This window comes from Stegostoma tigrinum, chromosome 4 (assembly GCF_030684315.1).
Source record: "Stegostoma tigrinum isolate sSteTig4 chromosome 4, sSteTig4.hap1, whole genome shotgun sequence".
Lineage (NCBI taxonomy): Eukaryota > Metazoa > Chordata > Chondrichthyes > Orectolobiformes > Stegostomatidae > Stegostoma > Stegostoma tigrinum.
Genome location: NC_081357.1, coordinates 41,117,949 through 41,135,317, shown reverse-complemented (window position 1 = coordinate 41,135,317; position 17,369 = coordinate 41,117,949). Strand labels below are relative to the sequence as shown.

Here is a 17,369-nt window from a genome sequence, read left to right as displayed (position 1 = left end):
TTTTGTTGCATTTGAACATGGACGGCTTCAGCATCTGAGGTGTTGCGAATGGTGCTGAACATTGTGCAATCATGAGTAAACATCCCCACTTCTGAAGGAGGAAAGGTCATTGAAGTGTCTGTAAATGATTGGGCCTAGGACACTATCCTGAGGAACTCCTGCAGAGATGTCCTGGAGCTGAGATGACTGACTTTCAACATCGACGACCATTTTCCTATGTGTTAGGTATCACTGCAACCAGTGGAGAGTTTCCTCCCTGATACTCATTGATTCCAGTTTTGTGAGTGCTTCTTGATGCCACACTCAGTTGAAAGCAGCCTTAATCTCATGCGCTCACTTGATGTCACTCATCTCTCCTCTGGAATTCAGCAAGTTTGTCCATTTTTTTTGAACTGGGCAATGGCACTGTGGTCATACGTGGAAGAGGTCATTGTGAATCTCACCTTTTTAATTTGTGTTGGGTGTGGCAGGAGGACTTTTAATAAAGGTCAGTGTTTAATAAATGTTCTGTCTTTTTTTCCTAAGTCTTGTTTTGTTTTGATTATTTGCTAGAAATGTTCTGTTTCTTTTGTGTGCTTCAGAATTTTCGGAATTGATCTCAGAATTCCAACGTTTTAAGCACCGACGCAGTGAATCCTTGGATGGCCACAATCGTGGCACCTTTGAGTGGGTTGATGGGATGCTTGTTCAGGCTTTGAATTCTGGTGACTGGCTGCTACTGGACAATGTTAACTTCTGCAGGTAAGATGATTATCTGGAAATTACATTACACTGCTCTAATTTTGTACATTCTGAACCTTTTGTTTATCAATGTTGTGTCCTTGAATTAACTCCTCAGTGCTTGTGTAAAACTTAGGGAAAACGGACCTCATTTCTTTTCATATTCACATTTGTTATCTCAGTATCAATGGCCCAGGAGTCGGCAGCTGCTGTAAATGTAGCAACAAGAGGATTGGTTTTACTGGCGCATAGAAGAGACTGTTTGGATAAAATGTGTATTTAACCATTTGCTAATCATGTAATACTTTTCACACATTTTTTATTTAGTCCTTCTGTGCTTGATCGTCTAAATGCTCTCTTGGAACCTGGAGGAGTGCTTACTGTTAGTGAAAGAGGAGTGATTGATGGCACCACCCCAACTATTGTTCCACACCCAAACTTCAGGTATGCTGCGAAGGAGTTTTGAGTTTTGGTAACATCGAACTGTACAGCACGATGCAGCCCCTTAGCCCACAATGTTGTGCTGAACATGATGCCACATTAAACTAATCCTTTCTGTCTGTCTTTGGTCCATATCCCTCAAATTCTTGCATTTTCCTATGCTTATCTAAAAATCCCTTAAGTGCCCCTGTCATACCTACCTCCATCACCACTCCTCGCAGCACGTTCTAGACTTCTGCCACACTCGCACCTTAAATGCATGCCTCCAAGTATTAGACATTCCAACTTTGGGGTTAATGGTCAGAATTTTTTCCCCAGTCTATACATCTCATAATTTTATAGACTTCTGTCAAGTCACCCTCAGCCACCACTGCTCCAGAGTTCAATACTGGAAAAAGGCGCAGATTTGTGATTAATCCCAGATGTTTTAGCCTATGTTTACTGGTGTATCTTACTGATGGTCTTTATTATTAGTGAACCTAAGCTATCTACACTTCTCGCAAAACATTTATTTGTGCAAGCACAAGGGCAGTTAGTATTTATGTCGGGGGCACAACTGAATTCACAAATGATGTATATTACTTGCCTAAAGTTAAATGCAATTTAATGTACAATTAATTTTAACATACAGGCAAGTTTGAGACAATCTGTTCAAAATCCAGTAGAAGAGCCTCTGTCTCAATTGCCCAAAGACCTTTTAGACATTAACGTGGTTGGTTTCAGTACATCACTGTGTAAACTTCTGTTTTAAATCATGGTTTCTTGTATGGAGCTGGTAAGGACTGCAGATACTGGATTCTGGAGTCAATAAATGTGGAACGAGAAGAGCACAGCAGGGCAGACAGCATCCGAGGAGCAGGAATGTTAACGTTTCAGACTAAACCCCTGCGTCATGATGAAAAGTTTCAGCCCAAAACGTTGAATTTCCAGCTCCTTGGAGGCTGTCTGACATGCTGTGCTTTTTCAGCTTCACGTTTCTTGTATGGAGTCCTATACATCTAATACTTTAATGTGTTCAGTGTTTTTTAAGTCGAAAGAATTGGGTCAAATCAAAATTCTACTGATGTGCCTTTCATTCCTGTCCATCCTTGTCCAATCCTCCAATTAAAAATATTTTACTCCTTTCTTTCTCATTGCTTGTCCATGTTAAATCTCTAATTCCTGCAATTATCTCCTGCCTCAAACATAGAAGAGCAATTGTATTAAGATTTGCTACTACACTCTCCTGTTGAATTCAGCTCGCAAATTTTTTTTAAGATCACTTTAGTTTAGTACACTTATGGACCATAAGAATGTCCAAATGATAACAATTGATGACTGCTATTTTCAATTTTCATGTTTAGCTGTTTTTTTAAATTTAAAAATAGGCTCTTTATGACCATGGATCCAGCACAAGGGGAAATCTCTCGGGCCATGAGAAATCGTGGGATTGAGATTTATATTGCCGGTGAACACGGTGCTGACCCTTTAGATAAACAGGACTTTAAAACACTGTTACATGGTCTTGGTTTTGTGGGCGACCAAATGTGCACTGAGTTGATGTCGTTGTATTCAGAAGTAAAGGAAATTACAGCAGGTAAATTGTTTTAACATATTCAATCATTGACATTTTCTTGATAAACTGTGGTTCTAGCAACATTATCTGACAAGAACAATTGTGTTCTCATGTTGAATTGAAACTTTACAGATTGCCCAGTTGCTCAACTTTTATTACATGTGGGTTTTATTGGAGCTGTAAATGTAAAATGTTTGGTTATGGTCACTCTAGTTTGAGGATTTGCGAAAGATTGATTTATTGAATGTTTCTGATTTGTCACTTAAGCTGTTTCTCCTTTTCTTTACTAAAGGCACTTCTTACGCCATCTCTTCACTTCTCCACTGTGCCACTGTCATCGTTCACCAGCTGAAGCATGGTCTCCGCTTCGCAGAGGCATTCCATCAAGCTTGCACGCAAGTCTTCGTCCTTTCACAGTCTTCTCAAACTCAACAAGTGGTGAGGGTTAAGGACTTTTTTTCTGAGGGGAGTTCACAAGTTCTTACATTGTGCTGAAAGAAGTTATGTGCATGTATATTTTATATTGACAGACAGTGAGCTATCATGCATGCTGTTGGATTGAATCATGCACAACCTGACAGATACTAGTTAGGTCATTTTAAAATTATTGTAAACAGACCTTCTTCTGTGAAACTACGTTTAAGTTTTCTGCCTTGGCTATAAGTAAAAGCACTTTGTATGACATTCAGGATATTTAATAAGATTATATTTTACATCGACTTTTGTGTTACAGCAAGTACGGGAGCTAGTGGAAAAGCACAAACTTAAATTGATGTCATGTGAGTCCTGGGGTGATTCTTTGGTCTCTTTGGGATTGTGGCCGGATTCTATTCCATCAGCAGTGTTTACCGCAGAGGAATCCACGTTGTCCATGGTTCATCGAGACGGACAGGTCCTGGCCTATTGTTTAAACCAACTGAGCCTGAGCAATAACAGGTGGGCTGAAGGCATTTGGGGAAAGACCAAGTTATATTGACGTAGTTAGTTTGCTATAATTGAATTGATGCCAATACATATTGTAATCTTACTTGGCATCATTATTTAAATCCCCTTTTATGTTTACCTTACTATTTGCTGTCACTTGCAAAAAATGAAGGTTACTTCATATCTAATCAGCTCATTAGAAGTTTTTATTTATTCTTGTACATGCTGTGAGTGTCACTTGCAAGTCTGGCATTTGGTGTGCATTCCTAGTTACCCTTGAACTGATTAACTGTCTGGGCTATTTCACAGTGCAGCTAAGAGTCACCTGTGGTGCTGGAGTCACATGTTGGCCCCAGACAAGGCAAAGATGGGAGATTTCCCAAGGACAACAGTGAACCAGATAGGTTCATACCAGATTTTTGTGACAATTGACAGTGGTTGCATGCTTGCCAATTGACTAGTCATCCATTGCAGACTCTTACAATTGAACTCCAGTTTTACCATTTGCCATGATGGGATTCACATCAGTGCCCTCAAAACCTTGTGACCTATTCAGCGTTTACTTTATTCTAGGAGTCAGTTTAACTCATTTGGCTGGATGGCTGCTTTGCGATGCAACGTCACGCCAACAGTGTGGTTTCATTTCACGTGCCAGCTGAGGTTACTTTTATACTTCTCCCCTGACTCGCTATCAGCAGGCATGTCTGTCTCCCTGCCCGTCTGTCTGTAATACCACCATTCCTCAGATGCAGACAGTTCTGAGAAAGGATCACTGGACTTTTCTCTCTACTGATTGCCACCAGTTCTGGTGAGTTACTCCGACACTTTGTCTTCGACCCCCAGAGAATTAGCCTGGAATTCTGTGTATTACTAATCCAGTGACATGACTACAATGTCATCACCTCCCCTTTGCATCATCTTAAACAATAAAATAACCTGGTTCAGGTGGAAGGCAATTGCAGAACTGACCCTGATCCTATTGAATGGCAAAGCAGACTCAAGGGACCAACTCCTGTTCCTACTAATTATGAGCCTCTCATACCTGGATAAAACCCATTGGAGTTCCACCGAGGAGTTCTGCATGAAAGCCTTTTGGCAATCTGCAAGTCACATAATACTTAATGAAAAACATCTGGATAACGGAGCGGCACGGTGGCTCAGTGGGTAGCACTGCTGTCTCACGGTGCCAAGGGCCCAGTTTCAATTCCACCCTCGGATGACTGTCTGTGTGGAGTATGCACATTCTCTGTGCCTGCGTAGGTTTCATGCGGGTGCTCTAGTTTTCTCCCACAGTCCATAGATGTGCAGATTAGATGGATGTGCAATGTTAAATTGCTTGTAGTGTTCAGGGATGTGCAGAGTAGTTGGGTTAAAGGGGGATGGGTCTGGGTGAGATGCTGTGAGGGGCAGTGTGGACTTGTTGGGCTAAAGGGCCTGTTTCCACGCTGTAAGGATTCTATGAATTCTGTGAAAAAATAATACAGAAAGGTCATCGCATTTCAGTTCATTGAGAGAAACTTGAGTAGAGAAAAGTTATTTGTACAAAAATGAGAAAAATATACACATGAAATTATTGAGGCAAATCACAAAGATGATTCCCAGTAGAAGTATGATAATAGGAAGGAAGGAAAAACAAGACTGTGTTGCTGGCATTAGATCAAGTAGGATGGGAGCAAATTCGAATCCAGCAGAAAGGGTGGCAGACACCAGTTGGGCTGTGTGTTCAATTTTAGGTAGTTATCCCAGAACTCAATAGTTGCATTCTTGCATAACACCGTGCTATAGAAAATCGCGCGACAGAAAATCAGAAAGTTTGTGTTATCGAAATAGCATCCGCTGTTCATCAATCGCATTACTGCCAATTCGTGTCAATGGGATAAGCATTCTAGCAGAAATACCTGTTTGCTTCTGCAGGCTTCAGTTTTGTTAGCCTTAACTAGGTAAGGTGAATAGCAGCTGTTTGTTTTTCCTAGGGTGGGGGATTTCAAGATTAAGAGGCATTTTTTAAGTTGAGAGAAGAAAGATTAAAACAAAAAGATATGGGGGCAATTTTTTTTAAACATGGTAGTTCACATGTGTAGTGAACTTCCAGAGTATATGCAGTACAGTTACAACATTTGAAAGATATTTGGGTAAGTACATGAATAAGAAATGCTTGGAGGAATGTGGACCAAGCATATGGTGAGTGGTGGGGGGGGTGGGGGATTATATCAGAGATAATGGGAACTGCAGATGCTGGAGAATCCGAGATAACAAAGTGTGGAGCTGGATGAACACAGCAGGCCAAGCAGCATCTTAGAACCACAAAAGCTGAATTTTCGTGCCTAGACCCTTCTTTTGAAAACCTCTATCTGATCTCCTGTTAACCACCACCTTCTGTCCATGGGGAACAGTCCCAACTGCAAACAGTCAATAGCTGAAGTTCTGGAACCATTCTTGTAAATTGCACCTGTGCGGTCTCCAGTGCATTCATAGCTCTCCTATAATGAGATGCCTACAGCTGTATACAGCACTCCAGCTGAGTTTAAACAAGTGTCTTGTACAAGTACAACATCACCTCCTTGTTCTTGTACTCTCTACCTGTAGAATGAAGCTGAGGACATTGTACACTTTATTTACTGTTCTTTCCACCTTCAATGACCTAGCTACATACACGTCCAGGTTTCTGTGCTTCTAACTATATACCCCTTAGAATTGCACCCCTTTTCTTTTCTCTTGTGTTTCAGAGCTTTTCTTACAAATGTGCATCACCTCATATTTCTCTGCATTGAACATTACATGCCACCTATCTCCCACATCACCAACTTGTCTGTGTCATAGAACATAGAACATTACAGCACAGTACAGGCCCTTGGGCCTTCGATGTTGTGCCGACCTGTCATACCAATCTGAAGCCCATCTAACCTACACTATTCCATGTACATCCATATGCTTGCCCAGTGACGACTTAAATGTACTTAAAGTTGGCGAATAAACAACCGTCGCAGGCAAAGCATTCCAGTCCCTTACTACTCTGAGTAAAGAAACTACCTCTGACATCTGTCCTATATCTTTCACCCCTCAATTTAAAGCTATGCCCCCTCATGCTCACCGTCACCATCCTAGGGAAAAGGCTCTCCCTATCCACCCTATCTAACCCTCTGATTATTTTATATGTCTTGATTAAGTCACCTCTCAACCTTCTCTCTAACGAAAACAGCCTCAAGTTCCTCAGCTTTTCCTCGTAAGACCTTCCCTCCATGCCAGGCAACATCCTAGTAAATCTCTGCACCCTTTCCAAAATTTTCACATCCTTCTTATAATGCGGTGACCAGAACTGTACGCAATACTCCAAGTGCGGCCGCACCAGAGTTTTGTACAGCTGCAGCATAACCTCATGGTGCCAGAACTTGATCCCTGTATTAATAAAAGCTAAAACACTGTATGCCTTCTTAACAACCCTGTCAACCTGGGTGGCAACTTTCAAGGATCTGTGTACATGGACACCGAGATCTCTCTGCTCATCTACACTACCAAGAATCTTACCATTAGCCCAGTACTTTGCATTCCGGTTACTCCTGCCAAAGTGCATCACCTCACACTTGTCTGCTTTAAACTCCATTTGCCACCTCTCAGCCCAGCTTTGCAGCTTATCTATGCCTCTCTGTAACCTACAGCATCCTTCGTCACTATCCACAACTCCACTGATCTTGGTGTCATCTGCAAATTTACTAACCCATCCTTCTACGCCCTCATCCAGGTCGTTTATAAAAATGACAAACAGCAGTGGCCCCAACACTGACCCTTGCGGTACACCACTAGTAACTGGTCTCCAGGATGAACATTTCCCATCAACCATCCCCTCTGTCTTCTTTCAGCAAGCCAATTTCCGATCTAAACTGCTATATCTCCCACAATCCCATTCCTCCGCATTTTATACAATAGCCTATTGTGGGGAACCTTATCGAACGCCTTGCTGAAATCCATATACACCACATCAACCAGTTTACTTTCATCTACTTGTTTGGTCACCTTCTCAAAGAACTCAATAAGGTTTGTGAGGCACGACCTTCCCTTCACAAAACCGTGCTGACTATCCCTAATCAATTTATTCTTTTCTAGATAATTATAAATCCTATCCCTTATAACCTTTTCCAACACTTTACCAACAACTGAGGTAAGGCTCACTGGTCTATAATTACCAGGGTCGTCTCTACTCCCCTTCTTGAACAGGGGAACCACATTTGCTATCCTCCAGTCCTCTGGCACTATTCCTGTAGACAATGACGAGTTAAAGATCAATGCCAAAGGCTCGGCAATCTCCTCCCTGGCTTCCCAGAGGATCCTAGGATAAATCCCATCCGGCCCAGGGGACTTATCTACCTTCACACACTGTAGGATTTCTAATACCTTTTGGAATTCGATGTTTTCCTCCTAACAGTTTACCAAGTTTTCCAAGATTCATGTCATCTGCAAACTTTGAAGTTGTCGCTTGTCTCCTCCAAGGTCCAGTCATTAATATATTATCAGGAAAAGCAAGGGCCCCAAAACTGACCTGAGGAGCTGCACTACAAAATACTCATAACGACTATGCTGTCACCTATCACTCAGCCAATTTTGTATCGATTTTGCTGCTGACTGTTTTATTCCATGATCTTTATCTTTGCTCACAAGTCTGTTATGTGGTTCTGAATCAAACGCCTTTTGAAAATCCATATGCACCACATCCACATTTTCCTTATCAAGCCATTCTGATGTCCCTTCAAAAAAATACTCAAAGTTAGTCAAGAACAATTTTTCCCCATCAGCAATCTGTGCTGCCTTTCCCTAATCAACCGACCATTTTCCTTGTAACTGCTAATTCTATCCTGAATAACTGTTGTTAGAAGCTTTCTCAACACTGAAGTTGAACTGACTGGACCGTAATTGCTGTGCTTTTCTTTACAGTTCTTCTTGAACAAGGCCGTAATATATCAGTTCTCTAGTCTTCAGTCTTTTTCAAGATGCCAGCAAATTTATGAACTATGCCTCTTCAATTCCCCCTTTGACTGTCTTCTAAATCCTTGGATGTATTTTTTCTGGTTCCAGTGTCTTTTCAACTTTATATCCAATGCTTCTTCCTTGAAATTCTGAACCCTTCTGGTGGTAGAGTTTCCTCCTGTCACTACAACCTGGGCAGCATCCTCCTCTTTTTGCAAAGACTGATGTTCCCTGTCCCCATGTGTGAATTCTTTTTAGGTCTCTAATTGGCTGTTCTGATTTTACCACTAAATTTATGCCTAAAGAAGACTTTTTCAGACAACCCAAATTTTCTGACAAGTGAACCTATCAGTTCAGAAAAGTTCTACTTCCAGAAAGGGAATGAAAACCTAAGAGAGCAGCCACCACAAGGATGAGCCAGCAATAGAAAAGTGTAGGAATGAGATACTGAGAATAAACTGAGCATAGCAGGCAGACTGGGGATGGAAAGAAAAGGAAGAGCAGCTTGCAAGAGTCAATATCCTCAAAGGTTTGTGTTTATTCCATAGCACCGGTTATTCTCGGACATAAACAAATGTTTGTTGCAGTGATTCCTGTGATGTTTGTAAAGGATGTTCTCTCTCTTCACTTCTTCAGATCTCGACCTCTAACTCTGACTGATCTTGAGTTAGTTTTGCAATCCTCTAATATGGACAGTCTTGTATTCCATGGCAATAAGACAGCAGCTCAAGCAACTGATGAGCTCTCAATGATTCCTGCTGCGATCAGGCTGGTCATGGAGAAGGCATCTAATCAAGATTGGCTATTAAGGGCCAGATGGTTGTGCCACACAGCAAAAGTCTATAAGCATTTACCAGGTAGAGTATTGTTACTAGTGTTCAAATATTTAAGGTAGACAAACAGGACGCTGGATGAACACTGTAAGCAAGTCATGAAGTAATACCTGAAACATTGACTTCTCCTTTCCTCCAGATGCTGCCTGGCTTGCTGCGTTCTCCCAGCCTCATGTTTGTCTACCTTGGATTTCAGCATCTGCAGTTTTTGTTTTGACTGTATTCAAATGTTTAAATCTGATTGTACAATTCATCATGCTGGTTAATGAAATCATTTATGTAGTGACTTTTTACATTGGCGTCATTAAGTGCTGCACAAACTTAAAAACCCCTCCAATAGCACCGTACTACAATGATTTTAAAAAAGCAGGTTGCTCACCACTTGTTTTCTCAAGGGAATTTAAGGGTGAACAGCAAATGTTGGCTTTTATTACTGATGCTTGCATCCAATGAAAGAACAAAAACAAGTGCCATTTGACAGGGTAATACTTGCTTGTGCACACGATTGTGCCCCATTATGGTGAAAGTGTAGCTTTTGATGTGTATCTCACTTTTATATTGATTAATTAGATTGCTTCATAATTATCATTGCACATTCTTGTGTTTACTTGATATAAAATATGTGTAAGAGTATGACTTGGAAACCTAATTCTACACTTAAAGTCTTGGAAAGCATGAATAATATTAGTTATAAATACACAGCAATAAAAGATGCCTGATTTTTATATGGATTCTTCAGATATTTAACAAGTTAAGGGTCTGTATAGATATGGAGTTGGTTCCATTTATGTAATTATAAATTGCAGTTGATGATGGCTTGTTTTTTTTTAAACCTATAGAGTTGGTATGTGCTCAACTGGAGGCTGGGGCAAAAGCTCTTAATGCAGTTTACTCCAGTGTACTTCCCACGGAAATGAAAGAAATTGTACAGCAACTACAGCTTGATGCCAATGGTAACATAGCTTAGACCATAGCTTTGCTAGTTTTACTTATTTTCTTCGCTGAGTTGTTTACGTAATTGGGGAATGGGGAAAGTTGGATTTTACTGACTGCTGGTATGAAATTACTTCTTTGCACCAAAGATAAAACACAAGTTAAATCTTTTTGCCCTGACAAGTGGCGTGTTTATGGATAGGGATTTAAGCTGTTGCATTCGAGATAAGACATTCCGCACTCCTCACACAAAGGGAAAATGTTCTTTTCCAATTTAAAACTGCTTCATAATTTTAAGAATTTGAATGGAATCGTCTCTTGGCCTTCTCTGTTCCCTGATGAGAGAGAGAGAGAGCATTCCAGGATTTTAAAAAACCCTATTTTCCAGTGCCCGTCAAATATGTGCTTTCTAGGATTTTAGTATTTTAATTCATAATGGAGCTGCCAAAACAGGGTTAGGACCAGGGTTAAGAAAACGCTATTTTTGTGGAAAATAATGTTCCTTACTGCTTTTACTGGTCTGCTGTTTCCTTTAAATAAGACACCATTTCTTGTAATTAGACAACATACAATGGGAGTAAGCAGAAGAGAACAATTGTGGGTTTAGAGCCCTACGCTATAATGTAGCCCTTGGGTTATTGGTCCAGATTTTTTTTTGAATTCCTTTTAAAAGCTACCATTGGGCTGTATTCACTGGAATTGTCATGAGAATTTTTGCCATAGAGCTTTTAAACTTTCTTTTTGATTCATTGAAATTAGTGATTTTATAACATCGCATGACTTTTTATTGATGAAGGCACTTTCATAAATTTGGTGAAACGCAGTTAAAATCTTTAGAAATAGAATTATGGAATCCCTAGAGTGTGAAAACAGGCCCTTCAGCCCAACAAGTCCACACGATCCTTGGAGCATCCCACCCAGACCATCCCCCTATATCCTACCTGATCTGCACCTCCCTGAACACTATGGGCGATTTAGCATGACCAATCCACCTGATCTGCACATCTTTGGACTGTGGGAGGAAACTGGAGCACCCGGAGAAAATCCCCGCAGACACGGGGAGAGCGTGCAGACTCCATACACCACAGTCACCTGAGGGTGGAATCGAACCTGGGTCCCTGATACTGTGAGGCAGCAATGCTAACCGCTGAGCCACTGTGCCACCCCATTGTCCAGATGTTTTCCTTTAAGTACGACGTGACTTGTGAATACTTAAAAGACCTTCTCAAAGTCCAGAATCAATAGGAAGAATATTGCAGTATGTGACATGAAATACCTTGTACGATTTCTGTTTTCTTTGAACAAACATTGAGATGAATGAATTTAAATTGTGCTGTTGAGGATTTCTTTTTGCTGTTTCTCATAGTTTCTTATCAGAGTTGCATCAATTTAGGTACCAATCTCTGATCCTGTCCTTGAGGTTTCACATTTCTTTTGAGTGCCATGTCCCAGTGTCTAAACTTCAGTGTCTTTAAGGATTGTGGTGTTGGTTGAATTGCAGATTGTCCAACATTGGGTGAATTTCCATTTTAAATAGGATAGCAGCATCCTTTGTAGTCACCTATATGAATGACAAGGGCAGAAAGAACTTTGTCTGGAAAATGCGACCTCCAAGGTGTTGCATTTCTTCTGTATTTGAAGTGTCTCTTCCTGGCTGAAGGCCTAAAATAGGACTTAAGAAGCACCACTCTTTAACATGAACAGAAATCCAATAAAGTTCCAGCACCTGTGGGAGCAGGAGTGTGCCAGCTGATCATGAGGATACACCTATCAATTTTAAAAACACATAGTAAGTAAAATAGAAACATTGTGCAGGGATATACACATCCCTGTTATACACTGTTATTTGCATGAATTATGCTGTAGGTAATAGAGGTTTGCCTTATATAAAGTCCACCAGCAGAGAGTTTTCTCACTCGCACCCTCAACTGACTAATACAGTAACCTTCCGTTATTTTGGATATACAATTATTGCCAGTTTATCTAGAGTGCTGGTTAAAACAAAATTTGCTGTACTTAATTTTACACATCTAGAAATTTCCATTTTCACATCAATGATTATCAATTACAGTGATGTACAGCACAGTAACGGACCCTTCAGTCCAACTTGTCCGTGACGACTAGACATCCTAAATTAATCTAGTCCCATTTGCCAACATTTGGTACATTACCCTTCCTTTTCATTTGAACTTGATAACTAGCTGCAACACACATCTATATTTTTCTGTTGAGATCTGATGCAAGCAGTCTGATCCTCCGCTTTCCTGCTCCTTCTACAAAACAAAAAAATGCCTGCTTTCATCAACTACTACTTGGACTAATTGAATGTTGCTTTTCTTCAGAGAGTGCCTCAGCTCCTTTGGATTCACGATGGAACCAGCAGCATTTGGATATTTTATTAAATTCTATGGCATACTCTGGGCTGCATTGTTCAAAAGAGCTTCAAGCACAGCTCCACTCCATCGCTAACAGGTAAAAATTACCTTTGCCAAACCTGTAGTTTCCTCAGTATTATGCTTTTTCCCTTTCCAGTTCAGTTCCAGCACATCTCTTCTGCTGCAGATCTCAGTACATTCTTGGCCCAGTTGTATGTATAAGAGTGTAATTCCAGACGTCAGTGACTGCCCTTGACTACATGACTGTGTGGCACCCAGAAGTCCTAGGAAAATAGGAAGTGTTAGAGTTGTGATGTTTAATCAATCATCAGGTTAATTAGAAGTGAACCTATTTGCAAATTGGTTTTGTCTGGAATTCTTTAGTAAGGCTGTCTCAATCTGCATGCAGCAAGACCTGGACAGTTTCTAGGCTTGGGCTGAAAAGTGGCAAGTGACATTTGTGCCAGGCAACAACTGTATTCAATAAAGGAAGTGCTGACTACCTGCACATTCAATGGCATTAATGTAGTGAAAACCCTCAACATCCTGGAAAGTTGTCATAGACCAGGATCTATCCACTTCAATATGGTCTGCACAAAAACAGATCAGAGGCTTGGAACTGTGGTGGATAAATCACTGCCTTGATGCCCCTACCACCAAAAAGGTACAAGTCAGGATTGTGATTGTTAGAGATTACAGATAATTGGAAGTTGTGTCTATGAAGTTCAAAACAATCCAGGACAAAGCAACTCACTTGATTATTTGTCAAACTGACCTATTCTGCATTTGGGTACTCTGACAGATTTTGAAATTCTAATGCATTCTTGGATCTTTTGTGGAATAATGGTGCTCTGTGCACTGATTCTGAAAATAGATTGTTTCTTATTTGTCTTTTTTAAGGATGGCACTTCTAATGGACAGAGAGGAAAGACGATACATGGAGAAGGCATCGCTATCCTCTGATGCTGCAAGAAAATCAGGGAGAGAAAGTGCTTTAAGGGTGTCAATTGCATTCCAGAAAGGTAATTTCAAACATATGTCAAACAAGGAAATGAGATTGTGTGTTTCATAACATTTTTATTGTAAACGATGGAGAACAATTAAGTTTGTCTTATTGATTCAAACACATGTCTTATCAGAGCATGGGACAGAATTTATTTGATATTTGTACTTGGTGTATTTCACTGGACGGAGTATATGGCAGGAAACTGGGCATGGAAATTCTTGTATCCACTAGAACGCCACCCTCCCCTTCCACCTGTAAATTTAAATTCTGATTAGCCATTTTGCATCCAACTCTGTTTCTCAAGAGAAGAAAATCAATCATGTTCAGGCTACATCTGCCTGACCTTTACTTTGAGCTATGGAGGGGAATCTTGAAACCATGCCTAGACCATTGTTTATACACAATGAAGCTATATATGCAAAATAACTGTGCTATTGTTTAGATTTCTTTTTATTGCTGTTTGAATATTCTCTGCAAAAGTAGTTCCCTACAAATAATCCTAGATGATGAATTTTTGCAAGGGTTGTAAATGTTAAACCTGAAATATTAAAGGCTTTGTCACCTGTTTAGGAATGATGAGCTTTGATGACCTGCCTCACCCAGTCTTGGCTCACCTTGCTGCTTTCTTTGAAGCCTTGGATGCTTGCATTGTGCAGTGCATAAAATCTTCATTTTCCAATCTGGAAGATGATGCCTTCCATGAGGCAAGTAATACTCACCATCTTTGACCTGTGTCTTGTGCTTGTGCATCTGCTAGTTTTGTACCTCTCCAAGGGAACAGGTTCCAATGTGCAAAACAGGCCATCTGATTATCTCCTTCAGGCCTGCCAGTGTGAAGGTGTGAAATTGCAATTTGTAACTGCCCGGCTATCTGATAAAGTCTGCCCCTAAATTGTAGCTGGAATGTTGCGTTTTAATTAACCAAATACCAAATCCGGGTTATGTTAATTGGTATAGTCTACAGAGAGTGTACAAATGTAACTTTACTTCCATTATAAACTCATTTCTATCATATATTGTATAAAACACAGTTAAACTCACAATTTGGGAACCAAAGAAGTCAATGTTGGTTGAAGGACTGTAGTTACTCTGCAGTGCAGGCTGAGGAGCTGGGAGATAAATACAAATGTTGCAGTGTCAGAAAAGTCTAAATTACAATGAAATTAAGACTTTTTCAAAATAAATTACCTATTTTCTAATAAATGTGCACATAGATATGATTTTAAAACTATTATAGAAAGTTTGAACATTTGTGGCAATATGTATAAATGTGTAGCTGAGAATTGAGATACTGAAACCTGTTATGTTTATTGCATAGCCAGCTAAATTAACAGGACATTCTTCAACATCAACAATTTCTGATTTTCTTAGGTATTATGCAGCACTTTGTGGCGGGATCGATTCTGGTTAGTATCTGACAGAGTTGTTACAGATACTGAGGGGATAGCGCTCCTCTCTCTCCACTGGCACTGGATGATGAAGCATCTCCTGAAAGGTCATCTCTGTCAGCTAACTGACTTTTCCCAGTATGTATGAACATTGTTTATACTTAGCATCCTGATGGTTTGATTATACAACTCTGGTGGAGCATCCCATCTTTAGTGCTCTGTTAAAATAGTATTTAAGATGCATCAACTTAGCAAAATTCTTGACTTAGGAGTTTGAAGTGTTTTTTGACAGCATAATAGCTAAAGCAATTCAGAGGCTGAAGGTATTCTGAGTATCTTAGGTTATTAGAAGCATATTTTGCCGAACAAATTTGACAGCGATTTCTTGACCTCATTTGAAATCTGTTGACCATGTGTTGTTGTTAAAGTTTGATATGGTAATTTGTTAGGATTGGAGTTCTGCTAGCATTTTGCCAACTGTTTTAAAACAAATTGTGCAAATATTTAACAGTAACTTGGATCAGTGATGCTAAAGAAAGGCATCAGCTATCTAAAATATATTGTCTTGGACAAACTCTGCTGTGTCTCTGGCATGTGAAACACCCATTTATTCTGTCTCAGTCATGCTGCCAGACTTCTTGTGTGGATAACTGGGTGTCACAATTTTTGTGTAGGCAGTTCGGTGCCTCCGCCATTTTTTCTTGGCTGATCAAACAGAATAATTTCTGCTAAAGTTTAATTTGATCTAGATGTCAGTGTATTTACTTCAGTATTACTTCAAAAAAAATTGTGTAACTCCTCTTGAGCTTTTTCCACCTCAAATCATGTTACAGGAATTTTAGTGGTTATAGAGTGGTTGACAACTGGCACTATATCTATTCTAAGCCAATATTTTTGTTTAAAATGAAAGCACTTCTAAAATGAATCAATGTGCAATTATTGCCTTTTGATGTGTGAATAAATTGTCGATAGGATTAGTGCCTTCTAGTTTCTACTGAATGTTGAGATAGTTAATTTTGTACAACTCAACTTGGATATTTCCATAATTCCTAAAATGAGTACTAATAATTATGCAGTGGTTTACTCTTGCTGAAGATTGAGTAAGCTGTCCTTCATGTTTCATAAAATCAACAGATTGAACTAAAGAGAGAATTTGTCGGATTATAGGATTGTAATAAATCAATAAAGTTGAGGTTTGAGAATATTGTTTGGTGCAAACTGCCAAGATAGTGTGAGAAAAATAAAAGATGCAACATAATATGACATCAAGCAGAAGGCACAGAATGTAGTAGAATTAATAGCTTTAAGTTGTCAGCAACAAATTATATGAGTAAACAACGCAGTAGTTGGATAGAAAACAGAAGGTAAAGTGGTACATAGAACATGCAAAGTGGGATCAGAAATGTAAACCAGAATGGCTTTGATTGAGAATTGAGGATTCACAGTTGTATTGATAATTACGGTATTGGTAACCATGTAAGGTTGGCGTTTGAAGGCATGAACGACAGAGGAAATTAGAAGAAGCAAGTTTCACATGTCCTATTACATCTTCAGGTTCTCATTGATAGTTTCTATGCCATCCATATTTGGGTTTTGTTGTCTGTTCTCTGCTTTTTTTTGTATCCCTGTCTTACAATCGTGGTACCTTTTGAGATGCTAATTTGTTATTCCTCTTCCTTTGGTATGAATGCACCTCTTCAATGAACAACATTTGTTTCTGTACCCTTGCTCCATTTTTCTTTTTCTGTTGGGTTTCTCCTCATGGTTCAGGAGGTTCACCTTTACTTTTTTTTTTGTACATGGCTGGGCCCACTTTCTAAGTGATGTCATTTGGATTTAATTTTTGTCAACGTCAGTGGGATCCGAAACTTGTCAGGTTTTCATGATAACTGAGCAGCTGTTATCTAGGCGTTTATTTGCATTATAATTTGTGTTGTTTCTCATATCAGAATTCCTCAAGAAATTCACACGATTTCAGAGAATCTGCAGAGCCATCTGGCTAGTCTTAGTGAAATGACTGCCGGTGTGAAGGGACTGCAGAAATGTTTGGGTCGTCCTCTTCCGTTTAAGGTTAGTGAAGTTTAACACTCCTGTTCGTATTATGGTTCTGCCTGAACTCTTGGAGTAATACACATGCTTGACTTGAAATGGAGCAGAAAAACTTATGATTGCCTAATGTGTTGAGATGTTGGTAGCCAGGCAAGAGTTCCAGGCGATGTAAACTAAGTTTTTTTG

At 39.8% G+C, this 17,369-nt stretch overlaps 1 protein-coding gene across 1 annotated transcript in view; it reads left to right on the top strand.

The window, feature by feature from the left end:
- mdn1 (midasin AAA ATPase 1) overlaps positions 1-17,369 on the top strand; it is a 174,473-nt gene that overhangs the window by 78,138 nt on the left and 78,966 nt on the right. The window contains exons 44-55 of the mRNA XM_048530338.2: positions 582-741; positions 1,048-1,164; positions 2,529-2,737; positions 3,009-3,154; positions 3,450-3,652; positions 9,236-9,456; positions 10,272-10,385; positions 12,708-12,837; positions 13,641-13,762; positions 14,317-14,450; positions 15,118-15,272; positions 17,084-17,204. Of these exons, the coding sequence (XP_048386295.2) occupies positions 582-741; positions 1,048-1,164; positions 2,529-2,737; positions 3,009-3,154; positions 3,450-3,652; positions 9,236-9,456; positions 10,272-10,385; positions 12,708-12,837; positions 13,641-13,762; positions 14,317-14,450; positions 15,118-15,272; positions 17,084-17,204 (1,832 nt within the window). The remainder of the gene's footprint in view (positions 1-581; positions 742-1,047; positions 1,165-2,528; positions 2,738-3,008; positions 3,155-3,449; positions 3,653-9,235; positions 9,457-10,271; positions 10,386-12,707; positions 12,838-13,640; positions 13,763-14,316; positions 14,451-15,117; positions 15,273-17,083; positions 17,205-17,369) is intronic.